Consider the following 16,545-nt stretch of genomic DNA (forward strand, 5'->3'; position numbering starts at 1 on the left):
TCACAGCTCACAGCAACCTCCAGCTCTTGGGCTTAGGCGCGTCTCTTGCCTCAGCCTCCTGAGTAGCTGGGACTATAGGAGCCCGCCACAGTGCCCGGCTATTTTTTGTTGCAGTTTGGCAGGGGCTGGGTTCGAACCCATTACCCTTGGTATATGGGGCCGGTGCCCTACTCACTGAGCCACAGGTGCCACCCAAGATAATTCATTATCTATAATTTAGCACAGAGTTAAGTAGTACCCAGTAAATGCTCACCTTAGGTACTACTGTTTGCAGGGCTTTTGAACAATTACCTTTTCATCTTATGTGGTTATGTTTATTATATCTTTGTAGACTTGAATTGTCTTTGAAATTATTAGCTATTTTTTCTTGCTCTTATTCTTTTTTTTTCATTTCTTTTGCAAAAGAATGAATATTATTTATCTGCAAATAATGCTTATGGTTTTAGCAAAAAGGTGAATCGCACAAAGAAGATAAAATATTAGGGGATTAATATCCTTATATACCACTTCTGTTTGGGAATTTTTTTGAGACAGAATCTCACTGTGTCACCTTCAGTAGAGTGCTGTGGATCACAGCTCACAGCAACCTCAAACCCTTGGGCTTAAGAGATTCTCTTGTCTCAGCCTCCCAGGTAGCTGGGACTACAGGTGCCTGCCACAATGCTCAGCTATTTTTTGATTGCAGTTATCATTGTTATTTAGCAGGCCCGAGCTGGGCTCAAACTGGCCAGCCTTGGTGTTTGTGGCCTGCGCCCTACTCCCTGAGCCACGCGTGCTGAGCCTGTTCGGGAATGTTTTACCTGAAACCATAGGACATTAATGATTCTTAATGCTTTCCTTGAAGCTTCCACACTGTGTCAGATATCGACCAATTTGATAAGTTAATATAAAGTAGAACATAACAACAGAGTTTAGTTTCCAGCTTTTCATGTTGCCCTTTAAAAAGAATTTCACCACCTGCCTCCACCCTCATCTATTGAATGCTGAGCATTGGCAATTAGCAACAAAACACAGTTCTCGTCTTTTCAAAGTGACACTAGTGGGTGAGTACTGTCACTAACAAGCTATTAACAAGAAAGTGCACATCATTAAAGTTAAATTAGGTATCACGTGTGTCTCTGATACTTCCTGTATAAAATAATTGCTTTTTCTGAAAACTCCTTAGAAATGTTTTGTATACATGTATATGTACAAAGAGATATGTATATGCATCTATCTCTAAGTTTCATCTTATCACAAATGAATTATATTTTATGTTAATTTTTATGGTACTTTCATAGTATTATGAAAATATGCCTTCTTGTTCCTTGTTTTGTTTCTATAGTAAATAATTCAATGGGTTATATGCAAATATTTTATTTAATTCTTGCTACTAAGATTCATTTTCTTCTAGTAAAATCAGTTTGGCATTATATATTGAAACAACCAGGGGACAAAATAAAACTGATTAAAAATAATTGTACCTACAAAAAATCTTATCTAGAACTTACCTTACTTAATGTTTCTGTCCTGTTTAACTTAAAATAAAGAGAACAGATAATAAAATTATTCAGTTAATGAACAACATCAAAGTGATGGTCAGTGAGAACATTTTAAGCAAAATATATTGTACACATTTAGACTTTGTCACTTTAAATGTTCTTCTAGTTATACCAAATTAAAAGTTTATAAAACATAATTGGTCATCCAGATGGAAAGGAAACTTTGGATGGCTTATATGATCTATAATGTATGAAAAAATGCAAATAAACACATTGTCTTTGTACTTCTGCTATTGTAACTTGGCCAAATATACAAAGTAGAATAAGGTAATGCCCCTGAACTCAAGAACTGACATTCGTCTAAGAAGCATGAGACAACTGAGGATATAATAGGTTGCTGAGAAAACAGGGAAAACCAAATCATTTCAATCCTATCAAGTCCTGTTTCTATGACTTGAAGCAAGCTACTTAATTTTTTTTTTATTCTAACCAGACCATTGGCAGTATTCTCCTGATCAAGTTATGCTAAATGATAAATGAGATAATCACATATAACACTGCCTAGAACGTGGTAATTGTAAAAGCCTTAACCTACTTTTCTTTTCTTAGATAGCAGAAAGTAAATGTCATGGAATATTATAAAAAAAGGATAAAACTTTCTAGTAGATTGAAACATTTCACTTTAATTCTCACAATGAGACTGGCTTTCTGTTTCTGACAGAGTGAATCAAGAAGTTTCCAGTAAGATATAATCAACCTCCTCTGTATTCATATTCATTGAAATCCAACGTGCTTATATTGAAATTTTTTAAAGTCTTAGCTTGCCTCATGATCTCCAAAAATAGTCAGAAACAATTGTGTTTTGAAATGTTATAATGTTAGAGTTTAATTCATACTTTAAAGCAAAACACCTATTACCCATCACAGGTAAACAGGTTTTGGTCAGAGGAGACCCTTTAAGATAATTAAATAAATAACAAAAATACCAATGGCTTTTCTAGAAATAAGTGTAATCTTTTTAAACATTGCTTTTTCTTACCCAAAATACAGAAGGACTTCTCTCTTGCTAATGCTGCTTGCTGGTGTGTTTTTATATGCTTGTCTTTCTAAAGCTTTTGGACATAATGAGTGCCCTGATCCTGGAATACCAATCAATGCAAGGCGGTTTGGGGACAACTTTCAATTAGGAAGTTCGATTTCCGTGATTTGCGAAGAAGGATTTATTAAAACCCAGGGAACAGAAACAATTACATGTATTCTTATGGATGGAAAAGTCATGTGGAGTGGACCAATTCCAAGATGTGGAGGTAAGTGACACGGTGAATGAGAAACACTACCCCATCAGCGTTACCTTTCAGAAACTACTCCAGAAAAGGCATTATTTTACCAAGACTGCTGTGATCTCTATCTTAAAATATTACTTAATATCATACATAATACATATATAGTTCAACAAATTATGCTTTAATTTTTCATGTTAAGATGAACCCTTTGGAAGCTCCTTTATAAAAGGGGCTCTTATGAAAAGATGTACATTACTAAATGGCAAATACTAGTTGCATATGAAGTCTCTCTTTAGTATACTTCTTAGTTAAACTTTAGTACCCTTTATAGTTTCCATTGATATTTTTCTTGAAATTTTAGCTATTTATGGTATACATTTATTTAATTTTCAAAAACATGTCAGTAATTATTAATTATAATAAATAATTTTATACTAAAACAGGCATTTATTTAAAATGTATAAATTTTGAAGGCATAGCTTGCTAAATTTTTTTTTCAATATTTATTTTTCTAATAAAATATAGTCAGTAGGGTTCAGGCCAATATTTGTGAGTGTGATATTTATAATGTCTGGAGATATGTATTTTTGATATACATACATGCATGTAAAGTCTCAAATTATGTTTTTAAGAAGAAACGATGATCATAGTTAAAAATAAAATATAAAATTACATAGAGTACCAATTTAGAATTTATAGAAATGTATGTGGTGGAGTCTTTAATTTAGAATTTCCGCAGTAGGAATTGGCATTCCAAATTCTAATTTTACTCTCCTACATAGTATCTAAGGGTATATTTCTATTTTATTAAAAAGATATAGATGAACTATTCCTAAGAAATAGATGAACTAGAATCATGGTACAGACTTTAGTAGATTATCATATAATAAATACTTGACTATTCTAGTCTATTCTATTCTATCCTATTCTATTCTACTCTATGATGGAGACTCACTTTGTCACCCTAGGTAGAGTGTTGTGCTGTTATCATAGCACCTCAAAACTCTTGGGCTCAAGCAATCCTCTTGTCTGAGCCTCCCAAGTCGTTGGGACTACAGGTGTGAGTCTTTATACTCGGCCAATTTTTCTGTTTTTAGTAGAGACAGTGTTTCCCTCTGGCTCAGGCTAGTCTCAAAGTCCTGAGCTCAAGCGATCCACCTGCCTCAGCCTCCCAGAGTGCTAGGGTTACAGGTATAATCCACTGTGCCCAGACTATATGGTAATGTTAAAAAGTCTCTTCTTTTAGGATGGCGCCTGTGGCTCAAAAGAGTAGGGTGCCAGCCCCATATGCCTAGAGGTGGTGGGTTCAAACCCCGCCCTGGACAAAAAACTGGAAAAAAAGTCTTCTTTGTGTTTTCCTAGTTTTTCCTTTTGCCTATTCCTAAACTGACTGGCTGATAAATTAAGAATATTTAATATATAGTTTTCTAATGTATAGCAGACTTAATTGAAGTATACAAACATTATCCATAATTTCTCCCTTCCACTGTCTTGAACATTTTCAGAATGTCTGATGATGAATGATCCCAGGCCATGTAATTATGTGTTCCCAGTGGCCCCTTCAATGAGCACGTTCCTCTTTTCTTCCAGTCGCTTGCTGATTTGTAATCTCAGGGGCAGAACTAGATGAATTCAGTGTTCTTTTCCAAACTTCAAATGTTATGCGTACAGTAGTGGCTACTCTATATAATTATGACATTATTTAAAAAACCATAACGAAGTTGCATAATAAACGACTAAAGTAAAAAGAAAAACTGGGAAGTGATATTTAGTTTCTCCATTATCCTTTGCATCTGAGCCCATGTTCTTGACCCACACTTAGGGAACTAGTCAGGAAATCCTATGTTATAGTATTTGAAGGAAAAGTAGAAGATGGGCGAAAAGTTTGCTTCAGGCAGATGGAATAGTAGCCGTGCAGCGTGTCGGGAGTGGAGGACAGAAGCGCATGGGTCTGACAAATGAATGAAGGGGTCCAGGGCATGCTATGGTTCATAAATAATGTCACATAGTCTCAGAGATGTCCTGTGACTGGCGGGGAGCCATTTCAGCTGCAAAGTGAGGTGATCCCTCCTGTGCACTGGAAGTTACTTTAGGTCTCAGTGGACAGAGACAGAGACCACTTGCAGGTAGTTGCTGAATTTTGCTGGATCCCCATCAGCCTAACTTGGCTATTGGTTTTGGAGCTGCTTGGTGCCCAGCTGCATGGGGGAGGTGAAACTAATGAGATTGATATCAACACATACTTTTATGAATCGTTGTTTAATTCAAGTGAGCAGTTACACTAGGATTTTTCCACTACTGTGAAAAATGAATGGTCATCAACTTTTAAAAATAAATAAGATAAAATATTCAGAACTTTAATTTGGCAAGGGCCAATTGGCCCCCCAAACATCCCAAATCATTTGAAATCATTATGAAATTTTTGAGGCAGAGGAACATTTTTTTCCTGTGTGTGAGTGAAATGACAGGTAGTTGGCTTCTCTGCTTGCTTGCGGATCCAACACCAAGGTGGGAACATCACTTAGGATGAGGTTGGAGCCAAGGAAAACAGAATTAGGATGGGCCAGAAGCAATCTTCGTGTGCCTCTTGCCAGGCTTCCTGCCTTATCTCGGGCTACCTTTTAAGCCACTTTCCACACAGCAGAGCAGACTGTTGTCAATCCCTGTGTAACTACCACAGGTGGATTGGGTTTCTTAAAGACTAATTAAGGGTTTATTGATTTCCTTTGGTTTTTCTACAGTTCTACTTACGTACTCACAAGGAAAACTTGACACTAGTTCAGGAAAGCTCCTCCCCACTATTTTCTTAATCCTCCCTCTCTCTCCATCATTTCAAAAGCTGCCACTGAGCCACCTGCACTTACCCAGGGAACTGTGATCGGGAGCCCTCTCTGCTTGTCTTCTTTGTTCTCCACATATTCCATATTTGCACGAAAAAATTTGCTTATTCAATTATCTTTTAAGGCTCTATCATAGCCTGTAAAATATGCTTAACCTTTTAGTTAAAAGTTTTTTTACTATCTTCACATTAAATATGACATATAGAAGAAATTTTAAAGTATCTGTGCTTATATGTTCTGATTAAGACAACTAAATGTCCACTTGTAATTATTTTCTTCACATGAGACATTCCAAAATCAAATGTATTATTAAAGGTTAACTCCGTATATGGATTAATGTGTATTAAAATTAGAACATTAAAGTTTTTGTTTTAATTAAAATTCCTGGAATAAAATAAGTCAGTATAAAATGTTTTGATTAGTAAACTTGGGGTTTCAATGCACTTAAAGATTGCCACCATCCTGCACCCCCAACTCCTCTATATCATAATTATCTAGAAGTTTAGACATATTAGAAAATTAATGACCTATTCCTGTCAATAAGTTTTCAACCTTGAAACTGTGAAAATCTTTGAGAAAGGTGAAAGGAAACTTTTCATCTTCTGAAGACCTTGAATAAAGATTGAGACCAAAAGGGAGGCATCACATCCTGATGTGTTGCAATTCTATGACTCCCCAGCTGAATTGGATGCATTTCTGATGCCTTAAATACAATTGTTGAATAGAATTCAGTCATATGTTTTATTCACTGACCTGAAGTTCAACACTGATGTGTTAAGCAAGGATAGATTTGGGTTTCCTGAAAATTTGAGCTTTTTTTCTCTAGAAGGAATTGATCCAATCTTACCATTAGGAAGAAAAATTAGCTGCCTGTCAGTGCCTTATGATCTTTTCGTTATGCTAATGGAAAAAATTCATTGGTAACTGTAACCAGCCTTGACATCATTTCACTCTGAATTCCACACACTGTCATTTTAACTCAGTTTAATAACAGACAATGACCCTTTCACCTACACTGAGGCCTGAGTATATAACTGGCTCTATCTAGGGCCAGCCTCTGCATGGCGTCTTCTTCAAAGATACACCTTAAAGCCAGGAAAAATGGTGTAGATGGTTATTGTAGTTCCCCTTTAATGGGCGCAGCAGGGATGTTTATAATATGTCACATAGAAACTTTAAAAATCCTCTCTCTCTCTCTCAACCAGTGTCCCAGTCACAGCAGCTACTAGCTTTCTTTCTCATGCCTGTGCTTCCTTTACAACTCTGCTTCCTCCTCGTTCATTTATATTTCTGTTCTGTTCTGTACAGCCTCCCTGAGGGCCATCTATAAGCCTCCTCACTAAGTTCAGCTCCCTGGAAGTACAATTTTCTCATAAGCATCTCCCGCCTTGGAATTTGTTCTTTCCACCCCCTGACCCGACTCTCTTCTTGTGGTATGATCAGAATTCCTTTTAGGGGCCTCTGATGGCATTTCCAGGCTCCCCTGGATCATGTCCTTCAAAGTCCTTCTAAGTGTTAGGACATGCAGAACAGGGGCACTCGCATTTAGATATTTTTGTCTTTGCCAACATGTGTGTATTTGTGTTTCCTGAAACATGAGTATTTAATTTTTTGTTAATAGAGCAATCTGCTGTTAAAATTCCTTTACTATACCAAACAATGCAAATTAGAGCTGTCCCAGACCCTCAAATTCTGGAATCCTTTAGTTATCCAAAGAAATCTTAGAGGATTTCTAGTTACTGGAATGTTTCATGCTACCAATATTTCTATACAGAAAGCAAATTTTAAAGTATAATATTTGACTCATCAGGGAGATATTCTTATTGGGCTTTGGGAAATCCTTTTTTCTCTGTCTACCTAAATCTGCCCTTCTGAAGGCCAGTGCCAAGGGCCTGAGACTGTCAGCCTGCCTCAATGTCTGCCCAAAGGTATTTTCCTCATTATTTCTACCTAAAATGATCTGAATATCCTTTCTTGGTCTTCTTTCTTAAAACAAACAAACAAACAAAAAACCTAATGAACTTAGTTTTCTCAATTCTGATTTGCTTCACCAATTTAATGAGACCCCTTCATACTGGGAATCCAGTCTGATTTTTTAGTGGAAGATGCTTCTGATCCTCTAATTTTTTCATACGTTTTTCTAGGGGATGTCTCACTTTTAACCTTTTCTATGAGATTAACTCACAGCCAGAATATTTCTTTCCAACACCTGCCTTCAGCTCAACTTCCCCTGGAAATTTTCGTCTTCTGGGGTGATTAGGCTGACTACCACTAGGTGGCAGGTTAGGCGGCTCTTGTTCCCCAAAGGCCGGTGATGCAGAGTGCAGATGCGACAAACCCAAATGTCCACAGGAGCACGGAAGTGACGGAAATGAAGCAGGTGAGCTGAATAAAGCAGGCTACCCTCCAAAGGGACAGATGTGTTTCTCCCACATTTTTAGAGACTTGATTACAGGTAATTTCTCTGGTTAACAGCAACAACAATTAAAAAAGAAAATATAAGAATGATATTGACCAATGATAGCAAGCAGTGTTTCCTTTAGCCCATACAGTTTCATGTCAACATTAGAAAGGGGAGGGCATCCTCCCAGGAAGAAATTAGTGGTTCCTAAGGCAACTTTAATTTGAAATACAGCATCGACAGCCAATCCCTTGAGGAGTGTGCTAGGCCAGTGGAGCAGTTCCGAAACCACGAAGGAGACACCAGCCTCTTTTCAGAGAAAAGCACCCGATTTCTCTTTCAGAGAAAGCACCCATTTTATTAAAAATGAGGTGTTATTTGAGCCTACTCAACTTTTCCAGAGTAGTTATTACACAAAGAAATTTCTTGAGTTCCACCTTTTTGTGAAGTTGTGTAACTGTTTAAATTCCATCCTTTAACAGGCGTCCTCCAACAGCCTCCAGGCCATATGCAGCCCGCCTAGGACATTTATCCGGCTCACCGGGTGTTTTTACTGCTGCTGCCTGTCCTGCTTAGCAGCCGACTCATCCTGGGGCCCACAGTCCAGCCCTCCAGTGGTCTGAGGGACAGTGAACTGGCCCCCTGTTTAAAAAGTTTGAGGACCCCTTTATTAGCACCTAGAGTCTAGTTGAAACATCAGATCTTGAGTTGTATATTCTGCCCCAAAATGGTCACTTCAATCTTAGAGTGCTCTCTACAATTTTCATTTAGTTTTGTATTTATAGTCTCTTCATATCTTTTTTTTTTCATTTGATACTACTATTTTGCTAATAATCTAGCTGCTAATGTGGTTTAGCTGCTAATGTGGCACACCCGGGAAGGAGACCAAAGGTACTTAGGAATCATTGAAAAATAACAGAGATTTTTACTTTGATTTTCTCTCAGTTGGGATGCAAAGGTCTTATACAGTGAAATAAACAGAAAGCTTCTCATATATCTAAGTCATGGCTTCCCTCGCCCTACCTTCATTCAAGGTGCATGTTAACTTAAAATCATCATCATTTCATCACCTATCTCTTCCCCCTGCTTACACGCAGTCTTCTTGTCCCTAAGCTGTTCTCTTTGTATTTTCCCTGCCCGATCCTTTGTTCATATCTGTTCTGCCTATCTACCCCTCAAGTTAACACATGACCCACTCCATTATACTCTGCTCTCAGAGAAGAGTAGTTCATCGAATACTCAATACTAAGCATTATCAGTTGAGATTCTGTCTCCTTGGAAGCTTGCTGAAAAATATCCTCCACCACCTTATAATAAATTCTGTACTTGTTTTTTTAAAAAAAGAAAGACAAAAATCAAGTTGCTGACATATCTTTTCCAACTATTCTCTGAGTTGCTTTTTACGTTATAAATGCTTGCTTGTATATTTGCCAGTGAGAAGGCAGCCAGTGAATCCCAAAAGAGCTTGAAAGAGATACCAGGCCATGAGACTTAGGATGAAACAAGAAAGCTCTCTTCCTGGGTGTCAGGCATTGAGCACTAAGTCATGTAGAGTTGGGCATAAATTAATCCTCCCATTTCCATTACAGCCACAGAAGAAAAGGTTTCCTGGGTATGAGAATTTATTATTCATTGGTGAATGTCATTTTTTTTTTTTTAAAAAAAAGGAAATACTACTGAACTATACTCATGTAGACTGAAAGTTGAAAAGAGTTTATTTGCAGGCCAAAAATGAGATTTCAGTTAAAATGTATATTATAAAATCTGAAGTATGTGTCATTTTCTTTTTGAAAGCAAATTTTCCTCCATAGTTTAAAGTTAAAAAGTCACTTAATATTTTATGGAAAAATAAGTTAGATAAGTCTAAAATTTCCATAATTGCTATATTTTATTTTATTGGTATGATACTCTGGCTGGGTCGCGTGTCCCTGCCTGGTTTCTCCTCATCCCTGTCATCTCAGTTAGAGAGAGCATCCCAGAGGCAGAGGCAGGCCTTTGATATTTTCTCCTGTCTAGTTCACTCACTCTGCTGGTGATTTTCATCTGGTCTCTAGCATTAAATAATATCTGTGTGCTGGTGTCTCTGAAATTCATATCCCTCATCTGTTTCTCTGCACTGAAGTCCAGACTCGTGTATTCTACTTTGTACTAAATCTCTCCACTTAGATTATTAGGTATCTCAAACTTAATCTCTTCAAAACCCACACTCCTCTCCAAACCTACTATTCTCACAGACGTTTTCCATTATTTTAGTAATACAGGCCCAAACTCTTGGAGTCATTACTGACTCCTTTCTTTTCATAACAGCCATACAGAATGCATCAGAAAAACCTGTTCGGTCCTTTGAAATACATTTCAAACCCAACGACTTCTTATTACCACCACTGCTGACATCCCGTTCCCAGCAACCTTTGTTTCTGGCCTTGATAACTGAAAAAAAACCCGAAATGGTGTCACTACTTCTGCCCCTGCACTTTGTTAGTTTTATTTTCAACACAACAGCCAAAGTGATGTACACCACTCTTCTCTAAGATGACTTAGTCTCTGCAGTATTTTCTCTTGAGTAGTTAGTACCTATTCTTTTCCTCCTAAATCTCACTTTGATACTGAGATTTGTAGTTTAAATTTACAAATGGATTGTTGTTCAGTTCACCGGTGACCACTTACTAGTTTCTTCATAATTATTTTTCCTCTGAATCTCAGAAGGCTTTGATGCCTACACAAAATCTTCCTGTCTGTTCCCTCGTCGCTGGCTCTCTGCCTCCTATACCCACCACAATGTAGCCAGCAATGCCCCCTTTAATCAGAAGCAAACTCCCCCACAAAAATGGAAATGGAATAATGGCCTTCTGGATTATATGATCATGTTCTTGAATATGATTAGGACATAATACATTCACTGGGCTGCTTTGTAGATAAAGCAGATTACATTTAGTGAAATACTTTGGGAGAGTCAGATGAATGCTATTGGCTCAAAGCTGATGATTTAATGAAGAGCTAAGCAAAGACTCACAAAGAGAAGTTGACTCTTCCTGTAGAGACTTAAAATAATTTCAAACACTGTTATCTTTGCAGCTTTCCTGACAAGGAAAACAGTAAGAGCAACTGTGTTACTAACAAGACGTAGAGCCACATTTTCCCTGTGGTTTTGGCAATGACAATTTAGACCCCAGTCAAGAAGAAAACTTTATTAATATTCCTCTCCATAGAAAATTGAAGTCCAGGCACCTCTCCCCAGGCCTATTATGTGGATTCTGACTCTTTTATCTCCATCATAAACTTAGTCACCCTGCATCCAATTTGTATAACCATCAAGAGGAACATAATGGAAATCTATATGTATTCTTATGTATTTATCTATTTTTCTGTAACTCTTGGAATCATAAGTTGTTCAGCTTTTAATACATCTCCCTACAGGAAGGAGATTACTAGTCTCTTTAACTTCAAGCCACATTAAAAGAAAGGGCTCCAAGAGAACCCCTCAAACAGAACAAAGATGCTATGTGAAAGTTTAGAATCCTCAGGTGGATTTTTGCTTACACAGTGGATTCGTGATCTGCCTTCTATACCTATTGACGTGAGAAAATAATTAGTGAAGACCTACCCGGTTGGCAAGAGTGATAACTGTCTAACTAAAACATTTGGCTACTCACTAATGTGAGTTTCTTAAGCATCAAATAAACACTAAAGAAAATGCTGGGCCACCAGGTAAAGGAAATGCAGCAAGAGACCACCTGGTGTTCTACTTGGTGGGGGGAGGGGGTGACCGGAAAAGGTTGAGCCTTCCCCTATGTTGGTGAATTGTGCAGTGACAAGCTACCTTCCTAACTCTTGGCCTTTCCAAGCAACCTATTTGTTTGTTTGTTTTATGGGAGAACAAACCTTTTCAGTACCTGACAAATGGAAGGCATCAGTGATCAGACATGATTTGTGGGGGAAGTAGTAACCACCAGAAGAGAACTATGACAGCGGGATCTACCCTGGGCTAATCCTAATTCACTGCAGAAGAAAGGACCTGAGCGGAAAAGAGAGAGGATGAGATGCTACAAAAGGAGGCAACACCTTCTGTGGTCCACGTGCTGACGTGAACAGAGGAGGAGTGAATCAGCAAGTGCTGGTCCTCCTTTCACATTCTCCTGACCACCCTCTGAGTCTCTCTGGCTGTTGCTCACAGAAGCATCTTGGATGGGTAGATGAGGGGACTGAGATAAGTGTTTTAAATTGAACTGGACCAATTTTTTCCTATGGAAGTGATAAGAAAATTGGAGACACTCCCTAACACATTCTTTAAGAAGAGATTTGGCAGGGTGTGTTTGAAGCTAGTGATTAGAGAAAAAGAGGGAGAGAGAGAAAAAGAAGTTGTTCTTCTGCTTTTGGCTCCACCAACTTTAGAATGTTCTATAAAATGCTTCCTCAAGCAAGACCTCACTCACCCTCAGCAGAGAACTCCCTGAATAACTAAGGCTTATGCTTCTTCCTATTCCCTAATGGGGTATCTGGGAGAAATCTCTGAGTGAATAGGATGGGACTGCAGTCTCTGGAGGACTGTTTGAAGACAAGGTTGGCCTTGCATGCCTAATGAACCTTCCCTATGAGGATAAGAGGTTTTTTCTTGAATCTCAATTAGCCTCAGAGAAAAGGAAGCCTTTCTATTGAGACATTGCATTCTCTTTGGAAAGAATTCTTTTGAGGGAATAATTAGAGTAACAATCTTGACAAATAGATCAGAATTGATTTATGTTTCTCATAGAATGTGTGTTCACACATCTATGCATATTTATACCTAAAAATAAATGCTGCTTTTAGTTACACATTATGTAGTAGTAAATTCTTGGTATCCTGGAGAACTACCATAGGAGAAAGTAATTTAATCGCTATCTGCAGCATTTTGTTTCTCATCTTTGTGGAGCTGAGTATAAGACGACAGGGAAAGGAGGGTTAATGGAAATGGAAGGAGTAGAGACTTGCATCTCCAAAGCTGGCCTTTTAATTCCTGCATTTCTAGCTTCCTCTTTTTATCCCAGATTCACAACTGACTTGTTCCTCATAATTTTTTTTGGAACCATCATCCAGTATGTTGAGGTTAGAGAGAGCTGGTGGTTACTTACCATACCAACTACCATAAAGCAATTTTAAAAAGAAAAAAAAAAAAAAGAAATGGAACTGATTTTGTCTGATAGTCCCTGAAGTGGCACCTAGATTTCATCAGGCACAACTCCACAAAAAGGCTATTTATCAGACCAAACAGTGGAAGGCTCACCTCTTTAATTCACTCATTGACAATCCCCTGTGATCAAAACCAAGTTCATGGTCCCCAGGTCCCTTTGGAGCACCTAAGTGCTATTTCTCAGATGAAAGAGCATCTCTTCCTGTGGGGTTTCAGCATTCTTTAGCATTTTTATTCAAGAGAATTTATCTGAATACAGTCTGAAGCACTCATAGCTCTTTCATATAGGTCTTAAACCACACTGGGCATTGTGAATGTGTCCTTTATTGTTAAAGTAACACAAAAACGAGTTGGCAATCTAAGTCAAATTATTTATAAAGGACTTTCTTCAGGTTTGAGAAAAATAAAGCCAGATAAATGAATTATGTTCTACCTGAACATTTCTCACTGCTACATGAATGGGAATGTTAGAAGCAATGACCTGTATTTCACTACTATATCCAAATCACTTCCCCACCCCAGCAACCTGAGAGCTTATCCAAGAAATGTTGGAACCACTGGCCACCCATATCTCTTAGATTTTCTCAGTCTGGTCTACATGACTAAGCAATAAAATGACCTAAAGGAGCAGGATGGAAGTATTGTTAACCACGCAGATTCTTAAGTCCCACTTGAAATTACTGGAGGTGCATTCTGGGCATCTGCATTTTACCAAGTTCCCTGTAGATACCCACTAATGTTTGCAAGTCTTCAAAGGTGTAATCACTGCATAACAGCAAAAGGCCCCCCAGGACGCATCCCTTCTTAGTCCCCCCACTAACTGTCAATTGCAGCAACAAGAAACCATTTGACCTTCTCTCATCCAGATTAGTATTTCTTACTGCTTCCTGCCTCTACTCATTCTTTTGCCTTTCCCCTTTTACATATTTCTAGTCAAATTTTAATCCAAGCTCTCCTCTGACCATATCAAGAACACTTGCCTAATGTTCCTGGGTTATTACCTGTGCCTTTATGTTTCCAGACTCCCTGCCCAGATCAATATGTACTTATCATATGTGATGCTAGCTCTACCTTCCTCGTAGAAATTGTGTGTCTCTTGAGGGCAGATACAATGTCATCTAGATTTATTTTTATTATTTTAACAACTAGCACAATGTCGCAGTAGCAGAAGCTAAATAAGTGTTCATTGAATGAATAAATAAATACTATTTGAAAGCACTAAAAATGGGATGATTAGAACCTCAAATTAACATTAAAAGACTTTGGACTAAATATTCTATCCCTCTAATCTTTCATCTATCACTTTCTTTATAAAATCTATAGCAAAAAAGAGTAAGAAATGCTTAAGTAAGTATTTGTCTTTAAAAATTAGTTTAATAAATCTATCATGGAAGTATTCCTTGGAATTTAGCAATTTGAATTTGGGTCTCAGCCCTGTGACTTCCCTACTCTATGTTTCTGATCAAGTCATATGGTCTACAATTTTTCTCTATCTGCAAAACTGGCAAAAGAAGATAACATTTTCATGCCTCAAGATTATTAAAAGAAACAAATTAAAATAATGTGTATAAAGCACCCTCTAAACTGTAAATCACTGTAGCTGTCCTGGTCAGTTACAGTACTTACAGAAATGGCTTTCACCTCCAAGCTGAAAAGGAAATAATCTTCAAGACCATGTATGAAGTCATATATTGAAAATAACAGAGGCTTTGTCATCTGGATCTTGATAGAGTAGTAGGAAGAAGGCTATTCTGCCAATCGGTTCACCTCTTTGTGCTGTTTCATTACCATCCCTGACCTATGATGGGTCAATTCACAATTATTTACTTTATAATGGTGCAGTAAGTTCAGTGCACTCGTCAACTTGTGTTGGGACCACATTGGGATAAATGAAATGATTGTAAGTTAGAATCTCATCATAAGACAAGAAGTATCTGTATGTCGAAGAACATTTCATCAATGTAGTTAAAAAGGCAAGTAAGACTATTTAAGATTATTACAGGGGAGAAGAGAAGTTAAACTCATGACAAGTAAATACTAATCTGTGTGGCGAAACATAAAGTGGTTCTTTGTTGCTGCAAGTCACAGTGAGTCGAGTAAAAAGAGGCCTTTTATGGGGGTCTTTTGGAGTTACACAATGATTACTGCTTTCAAAGACTTGCAAACTTTAGCAGGGCACCTATGGGGAAGTTTTTAAAATGGAGATTAACGGAATATACTTCTGTTGGTTGTAAGGCGGGCCTCAGAAATCTGCATAGTTAACAAGATCACTACTACCCCATCCTTCAGGTGATTCTCTTGCTTAGACGTGTGGACCACTCTGCTTTCCATATGTACCAGATATGCTTTGTTCAGTGAGTGATATTGTCTTTTAGAAAAATATTCCCTAATTTTACAGTCGAAGATACACAAGCTTATTTTAGATGATAAATGTAGACATATTTCTTAAATTTCAATGTAGCTATTACATAAATCCTGTAGTTTTATGGATATTTTTTGCTAATGGAGAGCCAATAGATCTCATTTGAGTTAAAATAAAAAGTGAATCTTTTTAAAGAAAATTATTAATTAAATAACATAGGCAATACATACACAATATGGCAAAATTATAAGTCTGGGAATTGCCTTGTTTTTCTATTTGTATTCTTACTCCTATAGGTTTCTTTTGACAACCAAAATCTTTGTTACTCACAGTACTTTTTATTTGTTTTCTTTTTTTCTAAACTATATACTCACTTCTTTCTATTTGGGGCAGAGTTCTACAGCTATTTTTCTTTTACTTCTGAACGTCTTGAATGTTTTCTCTTTACCTTGTCTTACCTCTGTTCTGCTTTCTGTCTGCCCCGGGCCCTTCTCCATCCAGGATGGCCTTCTTTCACAGGCCTGATAGTCACTTTGATCAGGAAGCTTTTTCTGACTGACCTGTACAATCATGTCTCACTCCTCTTGGATTTCATATTTTCTGGGGAGTCTGTTCCCATACTTTTGGAATAATAATTTTGGAGCATTCCTTATGTAGGAGAAAGACGTTACTTTATAAAATGTCGTAAGTTTAGTAGAAGACCCTCTTTTTAACAGGTTGCCATTCAAGAAAGCACTTTCAGGAACCAGACTAGAAATCACAGCTTCATTTCACTCCTTCACTTTAAAACCCCTCCCGGCTCTGCCTCCCTCACATTTTGGATTGGGGGGCTTACCAATATGCTTTTCAGTGCTTTACTTTTTAATCCTTTATGGCCCATTACTCAATTGTTAATTTTATGACTAATTGCCTCTTTTAATGATAATTAGACTGAATGCATAAATACTTCCCTAGAACAATGTGAGCTGCTAACATAATAAGGATTTTTGTCAGAAATGTTCTATATATTTC

The 16,545-nt window shown here is 37.5% G+C and overlaps 1 protein-coding gene across 2 annotated transcripts in view; it reads left to right on the forward strand.

The window, feature by feature from the left end:
* The window catches only part of CSMD3 (CUB and Sushi multiple domains 3), a 1,080,374-nt gene that overhangs the window by 667,665 nt on the left and 396,164 nt on the right, over positions 1–16,545 (forward strand). For both annotated transcript variants that reach the window (XM_003782396.2, XM_003782397.2), the window contains one exon: positions 2,594–2,788. In XM_003782396.2, the coding sequence (XP_003782444.1) occupies positions 2,594–2,788 (195 nt within the window). The remainder of the gene's footprint in view (positions 1–2,593; positions 2,789–16,545) is intronic.

Source organism: Otolemur garnettii, unplaced genomic scaffold, assembly GCF_000181295.1.
Source record: "Otolemur garnettii isolate 467f Iridium unplaced genomic scaffold, OtoGar3 scaffold00004, whole genome shotgun sequence".
NCBI lineage: Eukaryota > Metazoa > Chordata > Mammalia > Primates > Galagidae > Otolemur > Otolemur garnettii.